Here is a 25,152-nt window from a genome sequence, read left to right as displayed (position 1 = left end):
GATGTAAAGGTTCCCCTTTAAACTTGCAAAAAATTGCTTGTGGGTATCGTCAAGGGGTGAGCTTGCTGTAAAACGGAAATGTCTGTATCCGATTCACGATTTTCCTTTTAGCCATGGAAAAAAAAATACGATAACGGTGTGTAGTCGTGCTAACAAATTAGTTTCAAAGTAATTTCAGATGTAGTAACAGGTCTATGATTCCTTTTCATCCCCGCACGCAGATAAATATTTGTGTGGAGCGGCGGAAGCTTGCCAATATGACCAACGTTCAACATCAAAGTGTAAATGACGTTTATGTGATAAGTGGAGAAAAGGGACGGCGTGTTGAATGTTGTCGAGAAAACTCGAGCCGGACTGGAAACGAGGGTTGAATGTGAGATATTGCGAGTAATAGCCACGTGTAAAGCGGTTTTCATGGCAAACTTGTAAAGATACTCGAGGTGTACATACTAAATTTCGCTTCCGTAATTCGATCAATTAAAACTCTTGGCGAAGTTCGGGGGTATTTGAACGGACGCGAAATTAATCACTAGGGCAACAGGTACTCGGCGGGGTTTTTGTGCAGTTTAGGCGTTTCGAGTAGTGAAAATAATTCGACCGGGTTGGTGCGTTAGTGGTATAATTGCTTTTTGGAGTTGGGAACTCATACCGGAGGTGATGAACCTCAATTAAGTTAAAGGCAACAGCCGAAACCAAAATCAACAAACAATAATAAACTTGTGATAATATTTACGTTCGACCAAAAAGCATAATAAAAGCCATTAGTTAATTGTATCCAAACGTTGCGATAGACGGAAAGTGCCGACATTCCGAATACAAAGCAACAAAAATGTTTATTATTCAGTAGCGAAATCCATTTCCGATAGGCGTCATTTAGCGCGTTTGACTTCCTCGAGTGGTCCCGGAGAAATTATCATACTTTTTAAGCGAAGTGACGTGTACGGAAAAGACCGAACAATGCAGAAACTGTGCTTGACGGTGATTGACATCAACTTATTGTATTTGAATTGCGGTGCGTTTGTTTATTTCCGGAGGGAAGGTGAACCGAATATGCTCGATTTACCTTAGAAAATATGTTGTACTTTCGTGGGCGATGAATTCTTGAAACGACTTATTATTGATTTAGTCGGAAGACTTAATCAATGTCCGCTTGGAATATTCATTCAAACAAAAACGCGTAATTGTGGTGATTGACCCCACAGAGAACGGTGATCAAAACGACCACACAAGTTACAAGAGGAAACTGAACCCATAACCTAATCGGAATTTCATGGCTTACCTCTGATACGAGGGTTAAAAATATAACCTCGAACTGATGCGAATATAATTCGTTACCACAAATCCATGCGCATTGCTCGATCATTGAAAATAAGTTTTTGTTACAGAACGCGTCGGCACAAGCCGCCCTGCAGGCCGCCCAAGCGTTGACGGGTTCCCAGAATTCGGTAACACCCTCATCCACTCCTGCCACACCTGTCACAAACGGTCAGGACATCCAGGGTGGTCCCAACACGGTGCTGCGGGTCATCATCGAACACATGATATATCCCATAAGTTTAGATATTCTGCATTTGGTAAGTCAACAAATTAACCTTTGTTCATTTTAATGTTCCGCAAACTTTCATCAACAAGTATTCCCATCGTGAAGTTTATAAGCAAGTTCGTGCGGTAAAAATGATTATTTGATAAAAACTTGAAAATCCGGTATTCGAAACACCTCGCGAAAGTTTTATATTCAATAAGTCTATTCTCAGTTTAGCACACAATAGACAGATTTGTTGCTTTCGAGCACCGTTTATGATAATTCTTGTCGTTCCAGATATTCCAACGTTTCGGCAAAGTCCTCAAGATCGTCACCTTCACGAAAAACAGTGAGTCCTTATCATTCGCAGCTTGCTCCTCTAACGCGTCTCTTTCAGACTCATTCCAAGCCCTGATCCAGTACCCAGACACGGCCTCGGCCCAATCGGCCAAACAGGCCCTCGACGGCCAAAACATTTACAATAGTTGTTGCACGTTGCGCATCGACTACTCGAAAATGTCATCGCTCAACGTCAAGTACAACAACGACAAATCTCGTGATTACACCAACCCCAATTTGCCGACCGGAGACACCAACGACCAGCTGGCGCTCGGTGGCGGCTTGGCGGGCGGCCTAGGCGCCGATATCCTACTGTTGGCGGCGCAACCGCGCTTAGCCAGAGAGCGCATGGCCGACTCGATCCTAGCCGGAACGCCTGGAGTGCTCAGCGGTCCCTTCATGCACGGCCTGGCGTCCACGCTGGCGACGCCGTACGGAGGCGGCGTCACCGGGGGCCTACCGGGACTCGGAGGGTTCGCCCTGGGACAGACGGCGCCCGGATTGAGGGGAATCGCGGCGCCGGGCTTGGCCTTGGCCACGGTCTTACTCGTTAGTAACCTGAACGAAGAGGTCAGTATAGGGGCGGCGAAGCGGCTAGGTGTACAGTTCACTCGGGCTAAACTAATCGATTAATGATACTCACTAATACGGTGAACTGTATTTAGTTGGACTCCGACGGTGCCTTTTTTATTATTTAAAAAAGGCAACCGCGGTGTTGTTTTCCGTGAAGTAAAGTGTCGTTTCTAACCAGAATTTGCATACGATTCGAGTTTGTTCGATGGTTGTCTTTTTTGTCATCCGCCCGACTGCGCCATTTTCGCGAATTAAAAGAAGGCAATCATTCGGAATGGCTGCGCGCTTGTTTTTATGGCAGCGAGTGACGTTTTTGGGCCGAATTTGTGTTGTAGGTGAATGAAACGTCACTTGGGGGCAAAGAACGAGCGCGTTTACGTGGTTCGGGCTGTCACGTTGTCAGCCGTTTTCGGTCTTAAGTTGCGTTGTACAAATTCAACGAAAGTCTGCAGTTTCCGTGTTCTCCTTTTTATTTTGTTTTATATACGATACATATTTTATAGTTTAGTTGAACGTGTACATGATTATACGAAATCTAATGCTGTTTTTTTCTTTTTTTACATTTGCTGCCCCTCCGGTGGCATACGCTACCTCTTTGTGCCACGTTACATCCTCCTGTCATCTTTCTCTCTCGTAGACGGTCACGCCTGATGCTCTCTTTACACTATTTGGTATGTTTTCACACTTAATTATATCGAGCCGTCCGACGACTCTGTTCTTTTAACAACAAATTAAGTAACCATACAGCTTTAACCATTTTTAATCCCTTTCGCCTGTCATTTATTTTATTTTAAATCTTTCAGTAGTTTCGGTTTCTGGTTAAAATAACAGAGTTTCCGACCGAACGATTCGGTGGGGTTGATCTCGCAGCCCCAACGGATTGGGCCGGTTTTAATCATTTTACTCTTTCTATTTGTTTTTAAAATTTTTTTTTTTTTGTGTTTGTTTATTTTATAATTTATGTCATTTCCTGTTTCGTTTATTTTGTCGAAGCTTACTGCTTAGATTCAAGATTTGTTTTGTCTCTGTTTTTGTAGTCTTTCGACTCAGTTTTGTTATCGTTTCTATTATTGCATGTTTTGTGTTGAAATTTTTAATTTTTACATGAAACATCTTACGACTTTTCTCTCTTTCTGTCAAGATGATTATAGTTCTTATAGTTTTTGTTTCATGTGATGGTTAGTTTAGAACTGATTTTGATTCACGTTTTCTTACGCAGGTGTCTACGGCGACGTGCAGCGGGTGAAAATATTGTACAACAAAAAGGACTCGGCGCTAGTTCAGTTGGCGGAGCCCCACCAAGCCCACTTGGGTATGTTCCATAATATATCACATTCTTCATAACCTTGGCTAGTTTTTCGTGGTACTTGATTTGTTAATTTTTTTAAAAAACTACCACAGGGTTTCTATACATGATTATAGGGTCGCAGTACGTCATGTAAACGAGCCGCCTGTCAAATTTGAACTATCTTTTAAAAAAATAAAACTAATTCATTACAATAAAATGAAACAAAGGTTGAAAATGTTGCAACAGAAACTTCTGACTGTTGGGCAAATTTTGTCAAAGATGTTTGCGGATTCTGAATAATCATTTCTCGTATTCTTTTGACATTTTAATATTCGAGATAATTATTATATTATTCAAACACAATTTAGACACTGTAGAGCAAACAAGGCTTATCAAGCCCGTCTATTAGTTTATTCGCCTAAATGTATTATTAATACCGTTTTCAAATTACACCAAAATTGAAAGATCGAAAACTTAATAATTGAAAAATTGAAACATTTTAAATGAAAAAAATCGGTAAACCGAAAAATTGAAAAATCTAAATCGAGAAATTGAACAATCTAAAAATTAAACAATTTAAAAATCGAAGAATTGGAAAACCAAAAAATCTAAACCGAGAACTTGAAAAGTCGAATAATCGAGAAATCAAAACATCAAGGAAAACAATAAAATTAACGAAAAATCTAGAACTTAAAAATTGAAAAATTAAAATACCTATCGAAAAATTGAAAAACCGAGAAATCGAAACATCAAAAAATGGAAAAATTGAAGAACCGAAACATTGCAAAATCTCAGAACTAAAATACTGAAAAACTGAAAAATGGAAGGAAAATTGAAAAATCGAAAAAGTGAAAAAATTCAAAACTGAAATCTTGAAAAACTAAAAAATGGAAAGAAAATTGAAGAACCGCAAAAGTGAAAAAATCCAAAACTGAAACATTGAAAAATCCAGAAATCGAAAAATTGAAAAATCACAATTGAAGAAAGAATTGAAAAATCAAGAAATAGAGAAATGGGAAAATCAAAAAATCAGTTAATCGAAAAATTTAAAAATCGTAAAACTGAATTATCGTAAAGTTAATAAATTGAAAAACTGAAAATTTTTGAAAAAAAAATCGCATCAAAAACTAAAAATTCAAAAAATCGAGAAATTGAACAATCAAAAAATCAAAACATTGAAATCCCAGTAAGTTGATAAATAGAAAAATTTTAAAACCAAAAATTTTTTAAATCCAGGAATTGAACAACAAAAAAAATCTAAGCCTGAAAACTCAGAAAATTGAATAGTCGAGAACAAAAAATGTAAAATTTAAAAATTCGACAAATTGAAAAATCATGGAACTGAAAAATCGAAAAGTCGAGATAGTGAGAAATATAAAAACCTAAAACTTTAAAAACTGAAAAATTGAAGAGACGAAATATTCCAAAATTCGAAATCTGAAATACTGAAAAACCTAAAAATGGAAGGAAAATTAAAGAATCGAATCAGTGAAAAAATCCGAAACTGAAACATTGAAAACTGAGAAATGGAAAAATGGGAAAATCAAAAAAATTGGTTTAAAGAGTTTAGACAGTACTTCCCTCGCTATCGGAAACGTGACGACTGCATGCCTATTATGTTTTTTTTTTCACATTAGATTTCAAAGCATTCAGTTTTGTAGTTCCTGATTAAATCAATAAAATAAATTTGCGTATTCATTAAATTTTTTGAGTCACCCTGTATATCCGAATCCAAAAAATATGAATGGAATGATAAATTACAAGAAGAAACTCATCATATTTTCTAAACTTTAAATAGGATTATACGGCAAACTTTTGAGCTGACGTCATCAATTTTTTGGAGGGGATAAGCAAATATATTTTGACTAAAAATTTATTATGCTCTTTATAACCTTAAAACATTTGCAAGATTTCAAAGCATTGGGTTCTGTAGTTCCTAATTAAATCAATAAAATAAATTTACGCATTCATTAATGTTTGGGGTCATCCTGTATATGCAAATCCAAAAAACATGAATGGAATGATAAATCACAAGAAGAGACTCATCATATTTTATACAATTTAGATAGGATTTATTCAGCAAAACTTTGAGGTGACGTCATCAATTTTTTAGAGGGGATATATTGTGATTAAAACGGTCTTGGTTTAATAACAAAAAAATATTGTTCGTCTATAAAACAAGCTCGTCTTAGACAACGTACTCGTAAAAAATATGTCGTAAAAAAATTTACGTATGCTGGTTCCGACTGCGATTATGGTTTAAATATTTTTTAGAAAATCCTGTCATGGATGTAGAAACATTTGTGACAGCCAAAGAGGTTTTTTTGAGAAAATTATCTTTGAATTTAGACCAAATTGAAATAGACACTAGGCAACAGGCACATTTGGGCAAAAGAAAGAGAAATTAGGGTTACGGCTTCAAATTTTGGACGTATTTACAAACTTAGACCGACTACAGCAATAGCTAAATCTGTGGAGTCTCTGTTGTACAGTACATTTAGAGGTAACAATCATACATACTATGGACAGCAAAGTGAGGAAAAAGCTGTCAAGTGTTTTGAAATAAATAAAAATATAAAAACTGAACGGTGTGGCTTGTTTATTTCAAAACAATTTCCTTACTTGGCTGCTAGTCCAGACAGGGTTCTAGAGGATAGGAGTGCATTATGCCCTTCAAAATCGCAAGATTTGTCTCCCGAAGAAGCGGTTAGAAAAAAAATAATCAAATTTTGTACATTGACAGACAGAGAATTGAAACTAAAAAAAGAATCATGACTACTACTTTCAAGTCCAGGGACAAATGCTTGTTACGGGTATTTCACAAGTTTATTTTGTTGTATGGACACCCAAAGGAATAAATATAGAAAAAATTTGTAAAGACGAAGAAATATATGTAAAAAGATGGCAGATAAACTTCGCAGATTTTGCTTTGGCGCTTTATTGCCCGAAATAATTGATTCAAGAAGAAAAAGGAACCTGCCTTTGCGAGAGATTTTTTTAAAATAAATAAAATTTGTTTCTATTTTTTTATGTACTTTAATAATTTATTAGGAGTACATTTTTCATCACCAAGACTTGCATATTTTTATTATAAATATATTTTGAAAATGATCTCTCGACAAATGAAAACATATACGAGCAGTTTTTTCGAGTAAACAATGAAGGGAGAAGTTACTGGGCGTAGGGCTTTTTTAAAACACCTCCTTTCTGGGATAAGTAGTAGATACACTTGCCTACTTATACGTGTTAAACAAAAGCTGTATTTTATTTTTTATTATTATTATAAATATGTTTATTAGTTTTATTAATTAAGAAAGCAAAATATATATTAACAACAATGTTACAATGAATTTTTAGTAATCATGTGTATTGAATTCAGGACCCTGAATGGAGTAAAAATATTATAGTTCCCCAGTTTTAATTCGGTTTTATGATAGTACCTCATTGCGTAAAAGTTAATTTCCTTAACAATAGATTACTACGGCCGGTCCTGGCGGCTTGTTATAAAACTGAGTTCCTTGCCATAAATTATAAGAATAGCCGATAACTCTAACAATCAGTTTATGGTAAAGCAGGCGATAAGGGTTTTACCTGGAAAGTGGCTTCCGTAAATTTTAGTGGCGCTCCTATCGGCAAAGTACTGAACTAACTGCTCAAATTCTGTCGAATTGATACCCATTTTTTTCAATAATTGTTAGTTTTTGTTAAAAACTCTGGTAACCAATAGATCATTAATTTTCCTCTGATATTCATGTTTGATTTTAATAAACACATTATTATTTAAACAAATTGTACCACTAACAAACATTTAATGACTCTGCGCCCTGTAAAAAGTGATGTTTTATCCATGTGCGAATTTTCAAGCGATTCTATGATGGTTATGACTCAAAAAACTTGAAAAGAAAACATACAATGGTGCTTTTTTTACGATATTTCTCAGCCATATTTTTTTAGTTGCTTGAACTGGTCTCTACGCTCTAGAATATGAAAAAAGTAGCAGTTTGATGTATGATACATCTATATTAATATCATTTTTTCATACAAAAAACCAAAAAAATGTTAACCTCGTCTAGCGAGTCCCCTTAAATGACAGGTTACTAATGACATTAATGCCAAGTGAGAACTGCCATATGAGACATAATTTCAGCGCAGCGGGATTTTTGAAATGCATGGCCAACTACGCCCTTGGAATCATTTATAAAAACCCTGTACCTGTATAGAAAAACAACTTAGACCTAATTAGAGTGTATTTGAAACGTTTGCAGAAAATACAATAGCAAAAAGCAAAAATAAATACTGAATCAAAGTTAATATCACAATAGTTTGTCATTAAATAAAACTTTCACACAACTGATATTAATGTGACCTTAATAATGAATACGAATATGATAAAACGGCAGATGTTGTCGTGAGTTCAGACTATTGTTTAAAAGATCATCATAATACTTCAGGTTTCGAAAGTTCGGTAACTGAATCTATTTAATAAAAGGTGACAATTTTTAAGTAATTACGGACATAAATTGCACGACGTCGTTGCTATATAACAGAAATAGCAAAGGTCCAAAATGTGACCTCTGCGGTGCGCCCGATCTACACACTTTTTCTCCATTCAGTGATGTTTTTCCGCAGCCATAACCCACATGGACAAACTGAAGGTGTTCGGTAAGACAATCCGAGTGATGTTGAGCAAACACCAGTCGGTCCAGATGCCGAAAGAGGGCCAGCCGGACGCCGGTCTAACGAAAGACTACAGCCAGAGTCCACTTCACAGGTTCAAGAAGCCGGGCTCGAAGAACTATCAAAACATCTACCCGCCCTCGTCGACGCTCCATCTGAGCAACATACCGGCGACCATCAACGAGGACGATATCAAAGAGGCTTTCACCAAGAACGGGTTTACCGTAAAGGCCTTCAAATTCTTCCCGTGAGTATAACAAATTTGTGACCGGCGTGGGTGTGGGACCATGACGTAATCGTATAATGGTAGAACGGTATTTTTAGATGGAGGGACGCCCGTAATGGGATTCGTTTTTTAATTAATGGGGTAACCAGATTAGTTCGATAGTGGTGGCGTCTTGGCGAGATTTTAAATTAAAGTTTCGGATTGAAATTGAGGGAATTTATTACGGGACGTGATTGTCTGGCGGAGGCGAATCTGTTTCCGGTTGGGTTTAATAGAAATGACATCAGAGATTCGTTTTTATAAATACCGAGGAAATTTTCCGACGGGTTTTTTTTTTTTTGGAAACAAGTCGGGTTTAAAAGTGTCGCGTAAATTTGTCTGTTTGGAGACTGATATATCGTGCACAATTCCAATTTTGGGTTATTGCAAATGCAGCACTGTTAAGGATTTAGCTTTACAACGGCAATAGTGTCACTCTAGTCAATTCCGTAATGGAATGTTATAGAACCGAAGTGTCGATGTTTGAACTAGGAGTAATATTGAACAATCAGATTTGATTGATTCCAGCGCCACAGTTTGCTTTTATGAGAATGAAAGCGACTTATTATCAAAGTTGACACTGTTTTAGTTTTGCGATTACCACGTGATTTTTATTTGGTTAATTTTTGGTTTTAGCAAAGACAAGAAGATGGCACTAATTCAGCTGCCTAGCATGGAGGAGGCCGTGGAGGCCCTAATCAGAATGCACAACTACCAACTGTCAGAGTCGAATCACTTAAGAGTCTCCTTCTCAAAGTCCAGTATATAATGCGACCTGTAAATCCGATTGCACAGTATTCATTCCATTTATCATGCCGTAGAGTCGGCGTGTAGCTAATATATTGCAGCGCTTATTTATTAATAGACTGTTCTGGCAGGTTAAGCTTTGATTATATCGACAAATCAGTATGATCTTAGTATTTTTTTAAAGAAGTTAGTGTTAAGTTGTACTTTTAAGTATTGTTGAATGAAAAGTATTTTTGATTTTATAACATAACGATATTACTAGGTTTTGTTGCGTTGCGTTCAGTATTGAATGGCTTTAAAATTGAGAGAACCTAATGAAAAGTATAGGTGATTATGTGGATCAAGTCGCCGCGATGTTATTTTTTGTAAGTTTATAGGAAGTGTTAGTGTAAGGGCTGGTTCATGGAGACCCGGTCACGTGAACCGGCCTGCTAGTATTAATTGGCTAGTATTGTTAGGACGTCGCGGACAAATTAGCGTATCGTAGTTTTTAGTCAGTGATTAGTTTAGGGTAAACCACAGGGTGTAGATGTACCCTAGAGATATGGATGTGTTTCTCTTGTAGTGCCGAGAAAACGATTCATATTTTCTCCCGCCAGATCTAGCAATCGTGTCCTCTTATTATACTTACAATGAATCTCTTTATTTTTCTAAGACACGCTCGTTAGATCTCGAAATTATTAATTATTATAACGGTATATATTTCTCTCTATTCTATATACTATACACTTGACAATCATAAAAATCATACTATGTAACAAAAGACGCGTGATCTAAATTTCAGTGTTTGTCTCTTTCATTCAATCAAAATTCGCATTGACGAGGGACATACCGCATGCATGTTGTAATTTGCCAAATTCAAAGTCAATATCTACAATACTTGTGACTACTGAACTAAATGTTTAAAAAAAGTTATATTTTTTCATATGTTAAGTGCGCACAATACGTCTTTCATGAGCTACCCTCTGTTAATAAATTGATCACGTTGCTTTAAGTCTGCCATTTTTAAGCAAATTAAAGCTTCTTCTCAGGTTTTGTTTTTTCGTTTTCTTTTTTCCGACGTTTCGTTTTATCATTATTAGTATATAACTTATGCATTTACTGTTTTATTTTCTGTTTGATAATTAAACATTTTCTTTATATTATCATTTCGTTTTTTTCCCAACGTTTCTTCCAAAAAAAAAGTTAGCCCGATCGGTCTACACAAACAAATCGGGCTTTCGAGGCTTCTGCAAACAATGACACGTACAAATCCGGCTGTGTTGCGATTGTTTGCGGAGGAATCTCTGTTTTGTGATTGATATTTATGAGCGTGAACTGGCACACGCCATAATAAGGAACAAACATGGCATCGTGCCTGACCGTGGGATCAACTAAAACAAATCATTGAATAAATATCTATTTAACATTACATTCAAGCATAATATCGACATAGCTGCGTATCTATCTATCCACATATACTCTACTATTTACATACTTAGATTACTTTTAGAATAAAGTAGTGAAATTTAGCTTAAACTATGGGCACAATTTGGATTTTTATCAATCGTACAGGTTTATATCTTTTGCACGTTTCATTCGATATGGCATCCGGGACACCACTCGGAAACAGTCGGCTTCGATTCCACCACTCGGGTGCCAATACAGTATTAAAGATGATGGCCAGTTCGACTTGGTTACGTTGTTTACGTTTTCAAATTGTTTTTGTTAGATACTAAATCTGTATCCTGTATTCGAATTCTGTCTATATCAAACATATATTATTCTGAAAGTTTTAGATTTATTCTTTGTCATTTTACAATAAAAATGTTTAGATACGATGTGTCTTAATTACACCCTCATCCCATTCTACCTAGTGAAAGTAACATCAAAATTACGGATAGACGTACAGTGGCGCGTTGACAACAAGCTAGGTCACAAGCGAATTATTTCATATTCAGAACTTAACGCTACACTGTTCTGATGAATTCCAAAAAAATAACAAGCACAAAGTAGTGTGCTAACCCAAACATTCCGCCTTAAATTGACATGTGAAAAAAATTAGACCTTAGCTGTGATCGTCCAACAAAATGGAAATCTACATTGTGTTTGTTTTTTTTTTGTGGAGGAATGCGTTCAGATACAAGTGGTGGACTCCAAGGTTGGAAAAGTTGGAAAACAGAGCGCTATAAGAGTGTGACGATGAGCTATATCGATTTTATTCTAGAACACAACAGAATTATCCACAGCACGAGCGGAGTTTGGGGCTCCTGGTTGTGGCTGTTCTCCCCTCACAACGGTGATTCTATTCTATCGGCAAGCACATGGCACCCAGCACCCCTCTATTACCAAGAAACGTGCCGCGCGGAAACAGGCCGTTACGGTTGCAAACTCGTGGTAGGAAATCCCGGTTATTGGGCCAAGCCGCGAGCGTCACGTCATCCCGACCGCTCCCGTGACTTTTATTCAACGCCTGCATCCTTTTGTGCAGATGGCGCCACCGCCAGCTCAACAAAGAACCGCGCACTCCGCTTCCGCCACGTGTTTCTGAGTTATTTACCTCATTACCGTTTAAATCTTTACTTTCTATAACTCTGATATTGACGACAACTGAACAAGTGTTAAAGCTTCAAAAAATTGTTAAAAGATTGGACATAGATGGAAATGTGAGATAGAAAAAATTGTATGAGGTGAAAAATTGCAAAAAATTTTGGTGAAGTTATTTAGCTGCATTGTGGGCCATCGTTCTACGTTCCTCCAAACAAACACAAAAAAAAAACAGCAGGCAATCTGGAGGTTCAAAATGACATCGGACGAATGCATCGTTCAAAAAAATGCGTCAAAAATAGGTCCCCCAGAAATGTGATCAATCCTGTGGCGCTGTGCAAATAAATTAAAGGAATAAAATGCACGTCCCATATGACCCACAATGTTGTTAATTTGTTCAACGAGATTTTACAGTTCAAACATTTGCTCGGTTTGAAAATACTCTTTCAACATGGCCGCTGCCAGAACAAATAATTTACATTATCTTAAATTATGCCACACTTTATCAACGATTCAAACCAAGAGTTTACATAATGTTAAATGATGCCTTGATCCAAGTGACTGGTTACTTAAAACCATTAGCTTTGAGAGTTTATATCGTGGGCTGTCCCTAGCTTTTCCCAAACAAGACACATGACAAATAAACACAAAATACATCCGGCGTTGCGAGAAAAGATGTCTGAGTGATATAGCTTTCCACGTTGCAAGAAAAATGTCTCGGTGATGTGATGATGATATTTGCCTAAGGGGGAAAAAATGTTTAATTCCTACGTACCTCAGTCACGATATCATGAATTCTACCGCACTTTCACGGTCCTTTTCCCAGAGTTATTTTCAGTTTTTTGTTGTGAAAAAAAGGCAAAATATAAGCCCCGCCCACCCGTCCTATCTCAAGTGTGATACTTTTTTTTATTCGTTGTGAGCCGGGGAGCGGAGCTTAATTACAAAATTCTTTTTTCTCTGGAATAAATGTTATATGTTAAAAAAAAACTGTAAATGTTAAAAAAAAGTCAAAAAATAATACTCTCCCATCCGTCCCAATCTCGTTTGTGATGAATTTTTCATTCGCTGTCCTACCGAGGGGCAAAGTTTAATTGCAAAATCGATGTTTCCCGACAAAAGTTTACCATTTTAAATATGTTTTAAACATCTTGTCGTGAAACGAAAATTACGTTTATTCAGAAAAAAGGCAAAATTTAATGCCTTATGTTTTATAATATTGTTGAAAATAGACCATTCTGAGAAAAAGGAGACAACAGAACATGTTTCACATGGTAATTTCGTAATTTCTTGTAGAGAAATAAAGATTTTGCAGTTAAGCTCCGCCCCTGGGTTCAAGGCGAATAAAAAAAGATCATTCCAATTGAGACAGGGTGGGTGGGCGGGGCTTATATTTTGCTTTTTTTTTAATATACGTAGCCTTCTTTTCGCAACAAAAACCTTAAAATGTGTAAAATGATAAATTTTTGTCGGAAAATATGATTTTTGCAGTTACGCCGCTCCGGCTTTCGGACTGAGAACCAATGAAAAATTCATCATAATTGAAATCAAGACGTAGGTGGAGTTTAACTTTTAGCTTTCTTTTTTATTTAATACATTTAATTTTCTTTGAACAAGATAAGACCTTAAGACCTTGTTTCGAAAAATTACCAAGGATTTTGCAATTAAGCACCCACTTGCTCACGACGGACAAAGAAAAATCACTACAACAGAGACAGGGTGGGTGGGCGGGGTTTATGATTTGTTTTCAGTTTCTCGTGGTGAACAGAAAACTATGTTCGTATATTAAGAAAAGAAGGCAAAATATAAACCCCGCCCACCCGTCCTTTTTTTTTTTGATGTGAGCAGGAGGGCGGAGGTTAATTACAAAATCCTTCTTTCTTTGGTATTATATATGTCGTGTTATTGAAAGAAAACTGTACATATTAAGAAGAAAAAAAAAACAAAAACAAAAAATAAGCCCCCCCCCCCCCCAATCTTGTTTGTGATGAATTTTTCATTCGTTGTCAGACCAAGAGGTGGTTAAGTCGACTGAAAAAATTACTAGACTTATCGAAAATTTTAGCAGGATCATGAATCTGTGTTTATTTTTTAAACTTTCCAAATTGGTTGGAAAAATGATGAAAATTGGAACCAATTTCGTTATTTTGTCTAGAAATCAATAGATTTTTGAGGAGCAGCACCACACGTCTTTGAGGTAATCAGATTCACATACAATTTTTTAATATTTCTAATAATAAACAATTTTTAGTTATTATTTATTTTCTCGGCGCCTCCCCCCTTTTTGAGCAAAATTTTAATCTTGGGTAAATCGATTTCAGAAATGAATAGTCGTATAGGAAATTTGTCCATGATAACGAATCTGTGCTTATTTCCGTCGTATACAGTGGATAAAAATATGTCTCTAAGCAAAATTTAAATTTAATCAAATTGGTTCGAAAATTACCTAAACATATAATTTGATCCACGTTAATATTAGTTTCATTATTTTGCCAAGATATTCTATTTTTTCAGGAATTGCATTACTCTTAGAATAAAGAGTTTCAAGTACAAGTTTCTGGGAACGTTAGGTTAATTTAACTGCCGTAAATGAACTATTAGCAATCTTGTGTGAGGAATTAAGAAGTGTTATAACACTTAAGTATAAGCATCCGGAAACCTTATTTATAACTTGGTAAACAAACGATGAGTCCAAGGGGCCTATTCTAATTGACAATTTCGAGTCGAAATATGTAGTCGCTAACGACTGGAAGCCATCTGGTGGAGATAGCGGGAACGCAATTGTGACATCATTATTTAGCAACAAGTCGCTAAATAATTTCAACCCGTTACAGGAGTCAAAAACTGCATTTCAGCTTGAAATTTGATTGGTTTGCGCGGTAAACTATAAATAATTCTAACCTAAAGTGAACAACAGCAACAATCCCTCCAATCCCATTTGCCTTTGGCAAAGTCTTGATGAGTTTCCATAAAGGATAATAACATTTCTGGGTTGCACCAATTTTTGTTTTTCGTTTGTTGTTATCCATTACAGACTTACAAAGACACGACGTGAACAACCTCACAAACCTATCACGGAACACATAAACTGTGCGAATGCTAATGGCGCGAAATTGAGAATGCAAATGTTAGATTAGATATCTTTAGTAATACCAACGTACTGTTACCTCTCACCACATTCCTCTAAATGTCACTAACTATCGTTAACTTCAGAATGCCAACATGTTAGGTCGCTAAACGTCATACAATTTCGACTTATAGGCGCCCCGACTAAGTGAATTTCATGAAATCTCCTGCAAGTACTTTATCTGGACAATCTTAAGACTGTTAAATTGTGTTCGAATCAGTTAACGATTAAACTCCTAACATGAACTGTGAATTTACATACAATATCCGCTTGGAAAAACCGCAAATTAACTACGCGTGTTGGGGAAACTGTGGCGTCGTCGTCGCTACGATTAATTTTCGTTAAACAAAAGCTCCCCATTTTTATTAACTACCAAACTAACTAAACTTAAACTAGCTTCCTTACCGCATGCTTTCACTCACACACACCAAACAATAGTGACACGCCACCTACCCTCTACCAAACAAGTCAACTCCTACCAACCCTCTCACTAGATTCTCCCCAGAAATTCCCTAAGAGAGCTATCAACTACTAGGAAAGAACTAAACGTGCACATGGTTGCCAATATTTAACAATTTTCTTGATTGAATGTATAACTCAATATTTATATATTTTGTGACGTACTCTTTTGTCTCAAAGTAAACCAAGACTGTTCCACAATAAGACAATCCAAATTCTACAATGAGACAGTGAGATTTATTTGGGGCTACCAAGTATTTCATAGAATCGTGGAGATTCTTTATTTACCTTAATAAAAATGTATTCTAAATATAGTGTAAAAAAATGTACTTAGAAAAAACAAACAGAATTAGGTAGATAGATATGGCAGGGCACGTCTAAGGACGCAAATTTGACTTCAAACGAAATTAATTTTATATATGAAAATAAATTTTGTTGGTGCTTTGTGCCCATACAAAATGGTTTGGACAATATCATTTTGAAAACAGAATTTTTCCTTCACTTTGTTGCTTCTTCGTAAGAAGGTGATTTCAAACTCATTTCCAGTTGGCAAAAATTGCAAATGTTCAGCGATAACTTTTCCAACGTAGAAAACATCTTTTTTAGCCGAAAATGTTACCCAAAGAAAATCATGTGGTTCTGGTTTTTTGTCTAAATTTTCATAACCATTGGGAAGCGCTAATTCAATTTCAACTCTGATGATGTATCTGACATGGGATCATCACTGCAGCCCTCGTCTGAATCTGATTCTACAAAAATCTTTCTTATGGTCTTCTTCACATTCTTCTTATCCTTTTTTCTTGGTCTTTCTTCCTCGAGAATCTTTAATGCATTTTTCTCGGGTTTGTCTGTTGCCCTTTGAAAATTGAGAAAACAAAGGGAGTACACACAAGCACCCACGCACCACTCGTTTTATTTTATTTGTTATTAAGGGGGAACGCTAGACGAGAAACAAGTTTGAATTGGGCGACATTTTTTGCCTTAAACGCAACCAGCAATTCTTCTTCAAATCTACCTGATGCGCTGGGATAGACGACTACCGGACGTGGGTCATAAAAACATCGTAAGCCGATAATGAAGAATAATGATAATTTATGACAGGCGGCCCACAACAATACCTTCAGCACAGAATAATCATTTCTCGTATTCTTTTGACATATTAATTTTAATATTCGAGATAATTATTATATTATTCAAACACAATTTAGACACTATAGAGCAAACAAGGCTTATCAAGCCCGTCTATTAGTTTATTCGCCTAAATGTATTATTAATACCGTTTTCTTGTTATTTAGATAAGGGAACAAATTAAATGCACAGTTCTATTTTTAAAAGCTCTGTATTTTTGCTCTGTAAAAATGATAAATGCTAAGTTACATAATAAATGCTCAGTTAAAAAATAAATTCTCAGTAAAAATAATATATGCTTGGTGAAATAATAGCTGCTTAGTTAAATTAATAACTGTTCGGTTAAATAAGAAATGCTTAATAAGAACGCTACGTGCTAAGTATAAAAATTCGTCGAAGGTTATTTCGACAGACCTTCCCTCGCCCGTCAAGTGCAGCACAACAAATAATACTCCCGCAGAAGGCGCAAATTGAAAAATGAAATATACTTAAAATAGACAACAAATCGGAAAAATCGAAAAATCAAAAACTTTAAAAATCGAAAAATCATAACACCCAAAAATGGAAACATTAAAAAATCAAAAAATTAAAATATCTGAAAATTGAAAATCCAGAAATTGAAAAGTTCTCAATATTCAAATCCTGAAAAATTGAGCCTTGAAAACTTGAAAAATTGAGAAATCTAAGCATCAAAAAATAGTAAAATCGAAAAATGTAACATTTAAAAAAATCCAAAAATTGAGAAATCAAAGAAAAGAAAAATCCAAAATTTAAAAATTCGAAAAATTGAAAAATTAAAATATCGAAAAATTGAAGAATTGGGGAATCGAAACACCAAAAAATCAAAAAAACAAAAATCTAAAATTCAAAAATCAAAAAATTGAACACTCGAAAAGCGAAACAGTCGAAAAATCGAAACATCGGAATGTTCAAAAAGAGAAACATCGAGAAATCAAAACATCAACAGTAGAGGAGTCAAAACATCAAAACATTACGAAATCAAATTAGATCAAAATTGAAAAATCGAAAAGTTAATAATTGAAAAATTGAAACATTTTAAATGAAAAAAATTGGTAAACCGAAAAATTGAAAAATCTATAAATCGAAAAATTGAACAATCCAAAAATTAAACAATTTAAAAATCGAAGAATTGGAAAACCAAAAAATCTAAACCAAGAATTTGAAAAATCCAATAATCGAGAAATTAAAACATCAAGGAAAACAAAAAAATTAACGGAAAATCTAGAACTTAAAAATTGAAAAATTGAAATACCTATCGAAAAATTGAAAAACCGAGAAATCGAAACATCAAAAAATGGAAAAAGTGAAGAACCGAAACATTGCAAAATCTCAGAATTGAAATACTGAAAAACTGAAAAATGGAAGGAAAATTGAAAAATCCAAAAAGTGAAAAAATTAAAAACTAAAACTTGAAAAACTGAAAAATGGAAAGAACATTGAAGAATCGGAAAAGTGTAAAAGTCGAAAACTGAAACATTGAAAAATTCAGAAATGGAAAAATTGAAAAATCACAATTGAAGAAAGAATTGAAGAATCGAGAAATCGAGAAATGGGAAAATCAAAAAACCAGTTAATCGAAAAATTGAGAAATCGAAAAATTTAGAAACGTCAAAAATTGGAAACTGAAAAATAAAAAATCGTAAAACTGAAACATCAGAAAATTGAGAAATCGAAAAATGAAGAAATTCGAGAAACCGAAAATTTGAAGAATCGAGAAATCGAAGAATCGATATATTGAAAAATCCCAACAGTAATATGTCGAAAAATTCAAAAATCGAAATCGGGCAAAACTGAAGTATCGTAAAGTTAATAAATTGAAGCTCTGAAAATTTTTGAAAAAAAAATCGTATCAAAAACTAAAAATTCAAAAAATCGAGAAATTGAACAATCAAAAAATCAAAACATTGAAGTCCCAGTAAGTCGATAAATAGGAAAATTTAAAAAACAAAAATTTTCAAAATCCAAGAATTGGACAACAAAAAAAATCAAAGCCTGAAAACTAAGAAAATCGAATGATCGAGAACTCAATACATCAAAGAAAACAAAAAATCTAAAATTTAAAAATTCGACAAATAGAAAAATCATGGAACTGAAAAGTCGAGATAGTGAGAAATCTAAAAACCTAAAACTTTAAAAACTGAAAAATTAAAATATCGAAAAATTTAAAAACCGAGAAAACAATATCAAAAATTTGAAAAATTGAAGAAACGAAATATTGAAAAATTCCAAAGCTGAAATATTGAAAAACCTAAAAATGGAAGGAAAATTAAAGAATCGAAACAGTGAAAAAATCCCAAACTGAAACATTGAAAAATTGAGAAACGGAAAAATGGGAAAATCAAAAAAATTGGTCTAAAGAGTTAAGACAGTACTTCCCTCGCTATCGGAAACGACTGCATGCCTATTATGTTTTTTTTCACATTAGATTTCAAAGCATTCGGTTTTGTACTTCCTGATTAAATCAATAAAATAAATTTGCGCATTCATTAAATTTTTTGAGTCACCATGTATATGCGAATCCAAAAAATATGAATGGAATGATAAATTACAAGAAGAGACTCATCATATTTTGTAAATTTTAAATAGGATTATGCGGCAAACTTTTGAGCTGACGTCATCAATTTTTTGGAGGGGATAAGCAAATATAGTTTGACTAAAAATTTATTGTGCTCTTTATAACCTTAAAACATTTGCAAGATTTCAAAGCATTAGGTTCTGTAATATGTAATTCCTGATTAAATCGATAAAATAAATTCACGCATTCATTAATTTTTGGGGTCATCCTGTATATGCAAGTCCAAAAACCATGAATGGAATGATAAATCACAAGAAGAGACTCATCATATTTTATACAATTTAGATAGGATTTAATCAGGAAAATTTTGAGGTGACGTCATCAATTTTTTAGAGGGGATAAGTAAATATATTGTGATTAAAACGGCCCTGGTTTAATAACAAAAAAATATTGTTCGTCTATAAAACAAGCTCGTCTTAGACAAAGTATTCGTAAAAAAAATATGTCGTAAAAAAATTTACGTATGCTGGTCACGACTGCACGACTATGGTTTAAATATTTTTTAGAAAATCCTGTCATGGATATAGAAATATTTGTGACAGCCAAAGAGGTTTTTTTGAGAAAGTTATCTTTGAATTTAGACCAAATTGAAATAGACACTAGGCAACAGGCACATTTGGGCAAAAGAAAGGGAAATTAGGGTTACGGCTTCAAATTTTGGACGTATTTACAAACTTAGACCGACTACAGCAATAGCTAAAACTGTGGAGTCTCTGTTGTACAGTCAGTGGCGGCTCGTCATATGAGGCAAGTGAGGCGGCGCCTCACAGCATATATCTTAAGAACAGATTGACTTAATTTATAATTATAAAAGAGCTTTCAATGCATTTTTAGTTACAAAAATATGTTGAATTGGTAAATCTGTAGATTATTTTTTATTTTTTACACTTTCTGCGGACATTTTCCGTTGAATACTGTACGATTTATGCCCCGAATTCTTTAACTGAAGCGGCCAGAGCGTCGGTTCACTAGAGCCAATGAAGCCCAATCACAGACACGGATTTCCATGACTCAGCTGCTATACTCCTATACATGAATTCGCTCTGAACTGAGGCGATATCTTCGACGCTTCTCGGCCAATTTCGGCGGACCCATTAAACCATTTTCCAATTTATTTTACAGAATGGAAGGGGTGCAGGGTGCGTGGGTAATTAGCATAAACGTGAATAAAAGTCCAGGAGTTGGTGTTTCGTGTTTTTGTCTCTTTCATAGGTACAGGGTACAGGTGAGTGAAAAATGAATCCCGAGTACGATATTGTCATGTTGCTTCTTGAAACGCCGTTTTCACGACGAACCGAGTTAGAACGTCGGTAAATTTTGCTAAATATCGAACAGTCAAAACCGTTAACTTCCATTGATAAGCGACAATGTCATCAGTACTCCAGGTCTTTTAAACCAGCCTGGTACGAAACATAAACGGCTCTGCCGTAGCCGTAATATTTATGCTGAAAGTCTATATTGTTGGCCGTGTCTACTCTTAGGCAATGTAAAAAACACATGGACGACGTCTCCGGGATATAACGATTTAAAGAATTTCATTCGAAGTGCAAAGTTACATAAAAGTTCCAAAGTACACATTAAAAATTTCATGGGCTTAAAAGATTTAGAAAGGAACACAACTATTGCTGAATCCCTCCAAGAAAGTGCTAGTTTAAACAAAATTTTGACTTGTAAAAACATTGTTGATTAAATGTGTTATGGGTGTTAATATTATTATTATTATTACTATTATTAGGACCCACTACTGACTGGGAAATGAACGGTATTCAGGCAAGACTTCTATCATTACTAACTACTAAGACCAAGTAATATGCATTAATCACATTAATTTAATTAATTTTATTATTGATAATATTATTGTCAAACTTCTATCATCGCCTCACCACATCAGACAGTCACGAGCCGCCACTGTGTACAGTACATTTAGAGGTAATAGTCATACATACTATGGACAACAAAGTGAGGAAAAAGCTGTCAGTGTTTTGAAATAAATAAAAATATAAAAACTGAACGGTGTGCCTTGTTTATTTCAAAATAATTGCCTTACTTGGCTGCTAGTCCAAACAGGGTTCTAGAGGATAGGAGTTCATTAGTCGAAATTAAATGCCCTTCAAAATCGCAAGATTTGTCTCCCGAAGAAGCGGTTAGAAAAATATAATCAAATTTTGTACATTGACAGACAGAGAATTGAAACTAAAAAGAAAATCATGATTACTACTTTCAAGTCCAGGGACAAATGCTCGTTACGGGTATTTTACAAGTTTATTTTGTTGTATGGACACCCAAAGAAATAAATATAGAAAAAATTTATAATATGTAAAAAGATGGCAGATCAACTTGGCAGATTTTACTTTGGCGCATTATTGCCCGAAATAATTGATTCAAGAAGAAAGAGGAACCTGCCTTTGCGAGAGATTTTTTTTAAATAAATAAAATTTGTTTCTATTTTTTTATGTACTTTAATAATTTATTAGGAGTACATTTTTCATCACCAAGACTTGCATATTTTTATTAAAAATATATTTTGAAAATGATCTCTCGGCAAATGAAAACATATACCAGCACTTTTTTCGAGTAAACTGGGCGTAGGGCTTTTTTAAAACACCTCCTTTCTGAGATAAGTAGTAGATACACTTAGCTACTTATACGTGTTAAACAAAAGCTGTATTTTATACATTTTTAATTATTATTATAAATATGTTTATCAGTTTTATTAATTAACAAAGCAAAATATATATTAACAATAATATTACAATGAATTTTTAGTAATCATGTGTATTGAATTCAGGATCCTGAGTGGAGTAAAAATATTATAGTTCCCCAGTTTTAATTCGCTTTTATGATAGTACCTCAATGCGTAAAAGTTAATTTCTTTAACAATAGATTACTACGGCCGGTCCTGGCGGCTTGTTATAAAACTGAGTTCCTTGCCATACATTAGAAAAATCAGCCGAGAACTCTAACAGTCAGCTTATGGTAAAGCAGGCGATAAGGGTTTTACCTGGAAAGTCGCTTCCGCAAATTTTAGTGCCGCTCCTATCGGCAAAGTACTGAACTAACTGCTCAAATTCTGTCGAATTGATACCCATTTTTTTCAATAATTGTTATTTTTTGTTAAGAACTCTGCTAACCAATAGATCATTAATTTTCCTGTGATATTCCTGTTAAAATTATTCGACGTATTTTGCATTAATTCGTGGTATATTTTGATTTTAATAAACACATTATTATTTAAACAAATTGTACCACTAACAAACATTTAATGACTCTGCGCCCTGTAAAAAGTGATGCTTTATCCGTGTGCGAATTTTCAAGCGATTCTATGATGGTTATGACTCAAAAAACTTAAAAAGAAAACATACAATGGTGCTTTTTTTACGATATTTCTCAGCCATATTTTTTTAACTGATTGAACTGGTCTCTGCGCTCTAGAATATGAAAAAAGCTGCAGTTTGATGTATGATACCTACATCTATATTAATATTATTTTTTCATACAAAAAACCAAAAAAATGTTATACCTCGTCTAGCGAGTCCACTCAACAATCATAAATTAGGAAAAAGGACAAATAAAGAATTTTATTAATGTCTTAACAGTACAACCTCCTAATGATGATGGAAATTTTAAATAAAATTATTTACCTCGAAAACTTCAGGTCTACTGTACTCAAAAAAGTTTGAGTAATGTTTTATTCACTAAAATCTATTTTTATAATTTCTCTTCAGGACGTAGACCCACATATTTCTCCGTAGCTTCCCAAATCTGCTTACAGTATTCCTTGTTGTAAGCCGCCATGGGTTTAACATAAGGCTTACAGTCCCAGAAATATTTTCCAGTTACATCTTTTAGTTTTTTAGAAACGGCAACATGTACTAGAGTTTGAGAGCCTTCCCAAGGATCCTAAAAAAATCGAATTAAGTACTTACACGAAAGGTATATAACCAGCATAACACAAACTACAATAGTCCAAAAAATTAACATGTTTCAATGGGCAATTCTGCAAAACTGGTACTAGTTACCCAAGAAATAACTCAGAAAGTAACTTCTGGAGGTCAAAACCTACAAAAAAAATATGTCTTTGGACAGGGCTAGTACCTGCCATTGATTCCTGCCAAGATAAAACTGATTTTGGCAAATGACATACCCTCTTAAAAAAGTTGCCTAAAAATCCACAAAATAATCCGTTTGAAAATATTTGTTTTATTTCGTAAAATTGCCTTATTTCATTCTCGAAAAACGGTACAGAGTTTTCGATGGCACATTGTTTTGAAACGTCATACAGTCATATAGACCTGTGAGGGTTAACTTCTGTAGTTTGTATTGCTGGGGTACACATCAGTTGTTTTAATAAATTGACGTTTATAAGCTGTTATGATCCTGAAGCTTTGAATAATAGTGAAACGTCAGCTTATGAAAGCAAACGCTACTACTCTGAAATACGATAGTGTTTCAAGTTAAAAGTGTTGCCTACACTATATTAAGTCCAAATTCTTTACAAATACCAAAACCTTGCAGTTGCAGTACTTTCTCTAAGATCAAGGTTTCGTTTAAAATAGCAATAACCCGCGTCAAAATAAACAAAAACTTGTTATTACCTTGGAATAAATCCAGTTGTACAAGCGCATTACAGTCTTTATCAATCCATTATTAATAACAGAATAACCATTAGTAAAAATGGGCGTTGAGACAAACCCTGGATGAATGCTATTCGATGTGACACCTGTCCCTTCCAACTTTTCGGCAAAAATATCAGATGCTATCAAAAGGGCCAATTTCGAATTGTTATAGCTGGTAATTTTTTCCAAAAACGTATTATTTTTGTCGTTAAAATTCAAATTGTCGACGGTGAGGTTGTTAACAAACGCCATACAAGAACTAGTAGAGACGATTCGACTAGGGGCTGATTTCTTGAGAAGATCTACAACCACATAAGTGAAAACAAAAAAATCGTACTAACCTAGAAGCAAATGGGTGAGGAGGAAATGCGCAAAGTAGTTAATTTGCATCACCGGGTGAAGACCATCTTCAGTTCTGTTGTTTTTCGCAACGCCGATTCCAGCATTGTTAATTAAAATGTCTAATCTGTCCTCGGTTTGATTGATATCGGCGGCAAACTCTCTGACTGATTTCAGTGACGACATATCGATGTATTTTGTTGTAATGTTCGGGTTGTTTGTGTATTTTATTATGTTTCTTTTTGATTCCTCCATGTCTGCTACGTCGGCCATTATCACCTTACAACCCCTTGATGCCAAATTAAGTGCAGTTTGGTAACCCAAACCTTAAAATCTTAACGGGTTAAATATTTTTGAAATAAATAAATATTTAGTTAGGTACCTGAATTCGCACCCGAAACGAGGGCAGTTTTTCCTATGAGACATGTTGCACTTCTAGTGATACCCCGACTCAGACGAATGTAGATGTAGTAAACAAGCAAGGCAAGGCCGATCCACCACATTCTGTTACTTCTTTGTGAATAAACACTTTTACGGTTCAGTGGAAAGGCGGATTAAAAGTTGTTTTAATATTCGTGCATAAGTGGTGCTCAGTACTGAAAGTAACACGCTACACCGAACACAAGTTTACAATAACCTTTGGACATTTGTAATCATTGTCAATATTTCAAACTGAGCGATAACTATTTACCGCTTAACACAAGTGCAGGTCCTTATTATTTGACTGGTGTGCAAACAAAACACTACACGGTTTAGAATTTTTGAAAAACTAACTATATTTACGAGAAACAGTGTAAATATAGAAACTAAAAATTATTCTGCAGTGTCTAATCTCTGGCTGTCTACTAACTACCGTGAACAATTTGATGACTATATAAGCCTCGGATAATATGAAAAATGCATATGTTTTTATATTCTGCATATTTTTATGCATACTTTGAAATTTTTGT

At 34.7% G+C, this 25,152-nt stretch overlaps 2 protein-coding genes across 11 annotated transcripts in view; one reads left to right on the top strand and one right to left on the bottom strand.

Moving 5' to 3' along the window:
- Positions 1–11,228, top strand: part of LOC135140617 (polypyrimidine tract-binding protein 2) — a 231,331-nt gene extending 220,103 nt beyond the window's left edge. For 7 of the 10 annotated variants that reach the window (XM_064071250.1, XM_064071285.1, XM_064071264.1 and 4 more), the window contains 7 exons: positions 1,374–1,574; positions 1,820–1,871; positions 1,920–2,431; positions 3,072–3,105; positions 3,654–3,746; positions 8,352–8,646; positions 9,301–11,228. In XM_064071250.1, the coding sequence (XP_063927320.1) occupies positions 1,374–1,574; positions 1,820–1,871; positions 1,920–2,431; positions 3,072–3,105; positions 3,654–3,746; positions 8,352–8,646; positions 9,301–9,433 (1,320 nt within the window). In that variant the 3' untranslated portion in view covers positions 9,434–11,228. The remainder of the gene's footprint in view (positions 1–1,373; positions 1,575–1,819; positions 1,872–1,919; positions 2,432–3,071; positions 3,106–3,653; positions 3,747–8,351; positions 8,647–9,300) is intronic. The other 3 variants (XM_064071259.1, XM_064071271.1, XM_064071307.1) reach the window with 1 other exon arrangement.
- An 11,577-nt stretch (positions 11,229–22,805) lies between these two features.
- On the bottom strand, positions 22,806–24,833 carry LOC135140611 (retinol dehydrogenase 13-like). Its single transcript, XM_064071237.1, has 4 exons — positions 24,585–24,833; positions 24,205–24,528; positions 23,843–24,165; positions 22,806–23,147 (listed from the first exon to the last, which is right to left on the bottom strand). Exons 1-4 carry the CDS (start codon positions 24,703–24,705, stop codon positions 22,956–22,958), a joined length of 960 nt encoding a protein of 319 aa, XP_063927307.1. The 5' UTR covers positions 24,706–24,833; the 3' UTR covers positions 22,806–22,955.
- Positions 24,834–25,152: the final 319 nt, after the last annotated feature.

The sequence above is a fragment of the Zophobas morio genome, unplaced genomic scaffold (genome assembly GCF_036711695.1).
Source record: "Zophobas morio isolate AGI-343-1 ecotype UQ-CSIRO unplaced genomic scaffold, CSIRO_AGI_Zmor_V1 ptg000004l, whole genome shotgun sequence".
Taxonomy (NCBI): Eukaryota; Metazoa; Arthropoda; class Insecta; order Coleoptera; family Tenebrionidae; genus Zophobas; species Zophobas morio.
Note: the sequence above shows the minus strand (reverse complement) of the source record. Positions and strands in the feature narration are given on the sequence as shown.

Excerpts from the sequence above, each read along its gene's own strand:
- LOC135140611 (XM_064071237.1), bottom strand. The coding sequence starts at position 24,705 with ATGTGGTGGATCGGCCTTGCCTTGCTTGTTTACTACATCTACATTCGT. Across the intron at positions 24,166-24,204 it reads CCTCACCCATTTGCTTCTAG|ATCTTCTCAAGAAATCAGCC; the intron begins GTTAGTACGATT and ends ATGTGGTTGTAG. Across the intron at positions 23,148-23,842 it reads ACAACTGGATTTATTCCAAG|GATCCTTGGGAAGGCTCTCA; the intron begins GTAATAACAAGT and ends CGATTTTTTTAG.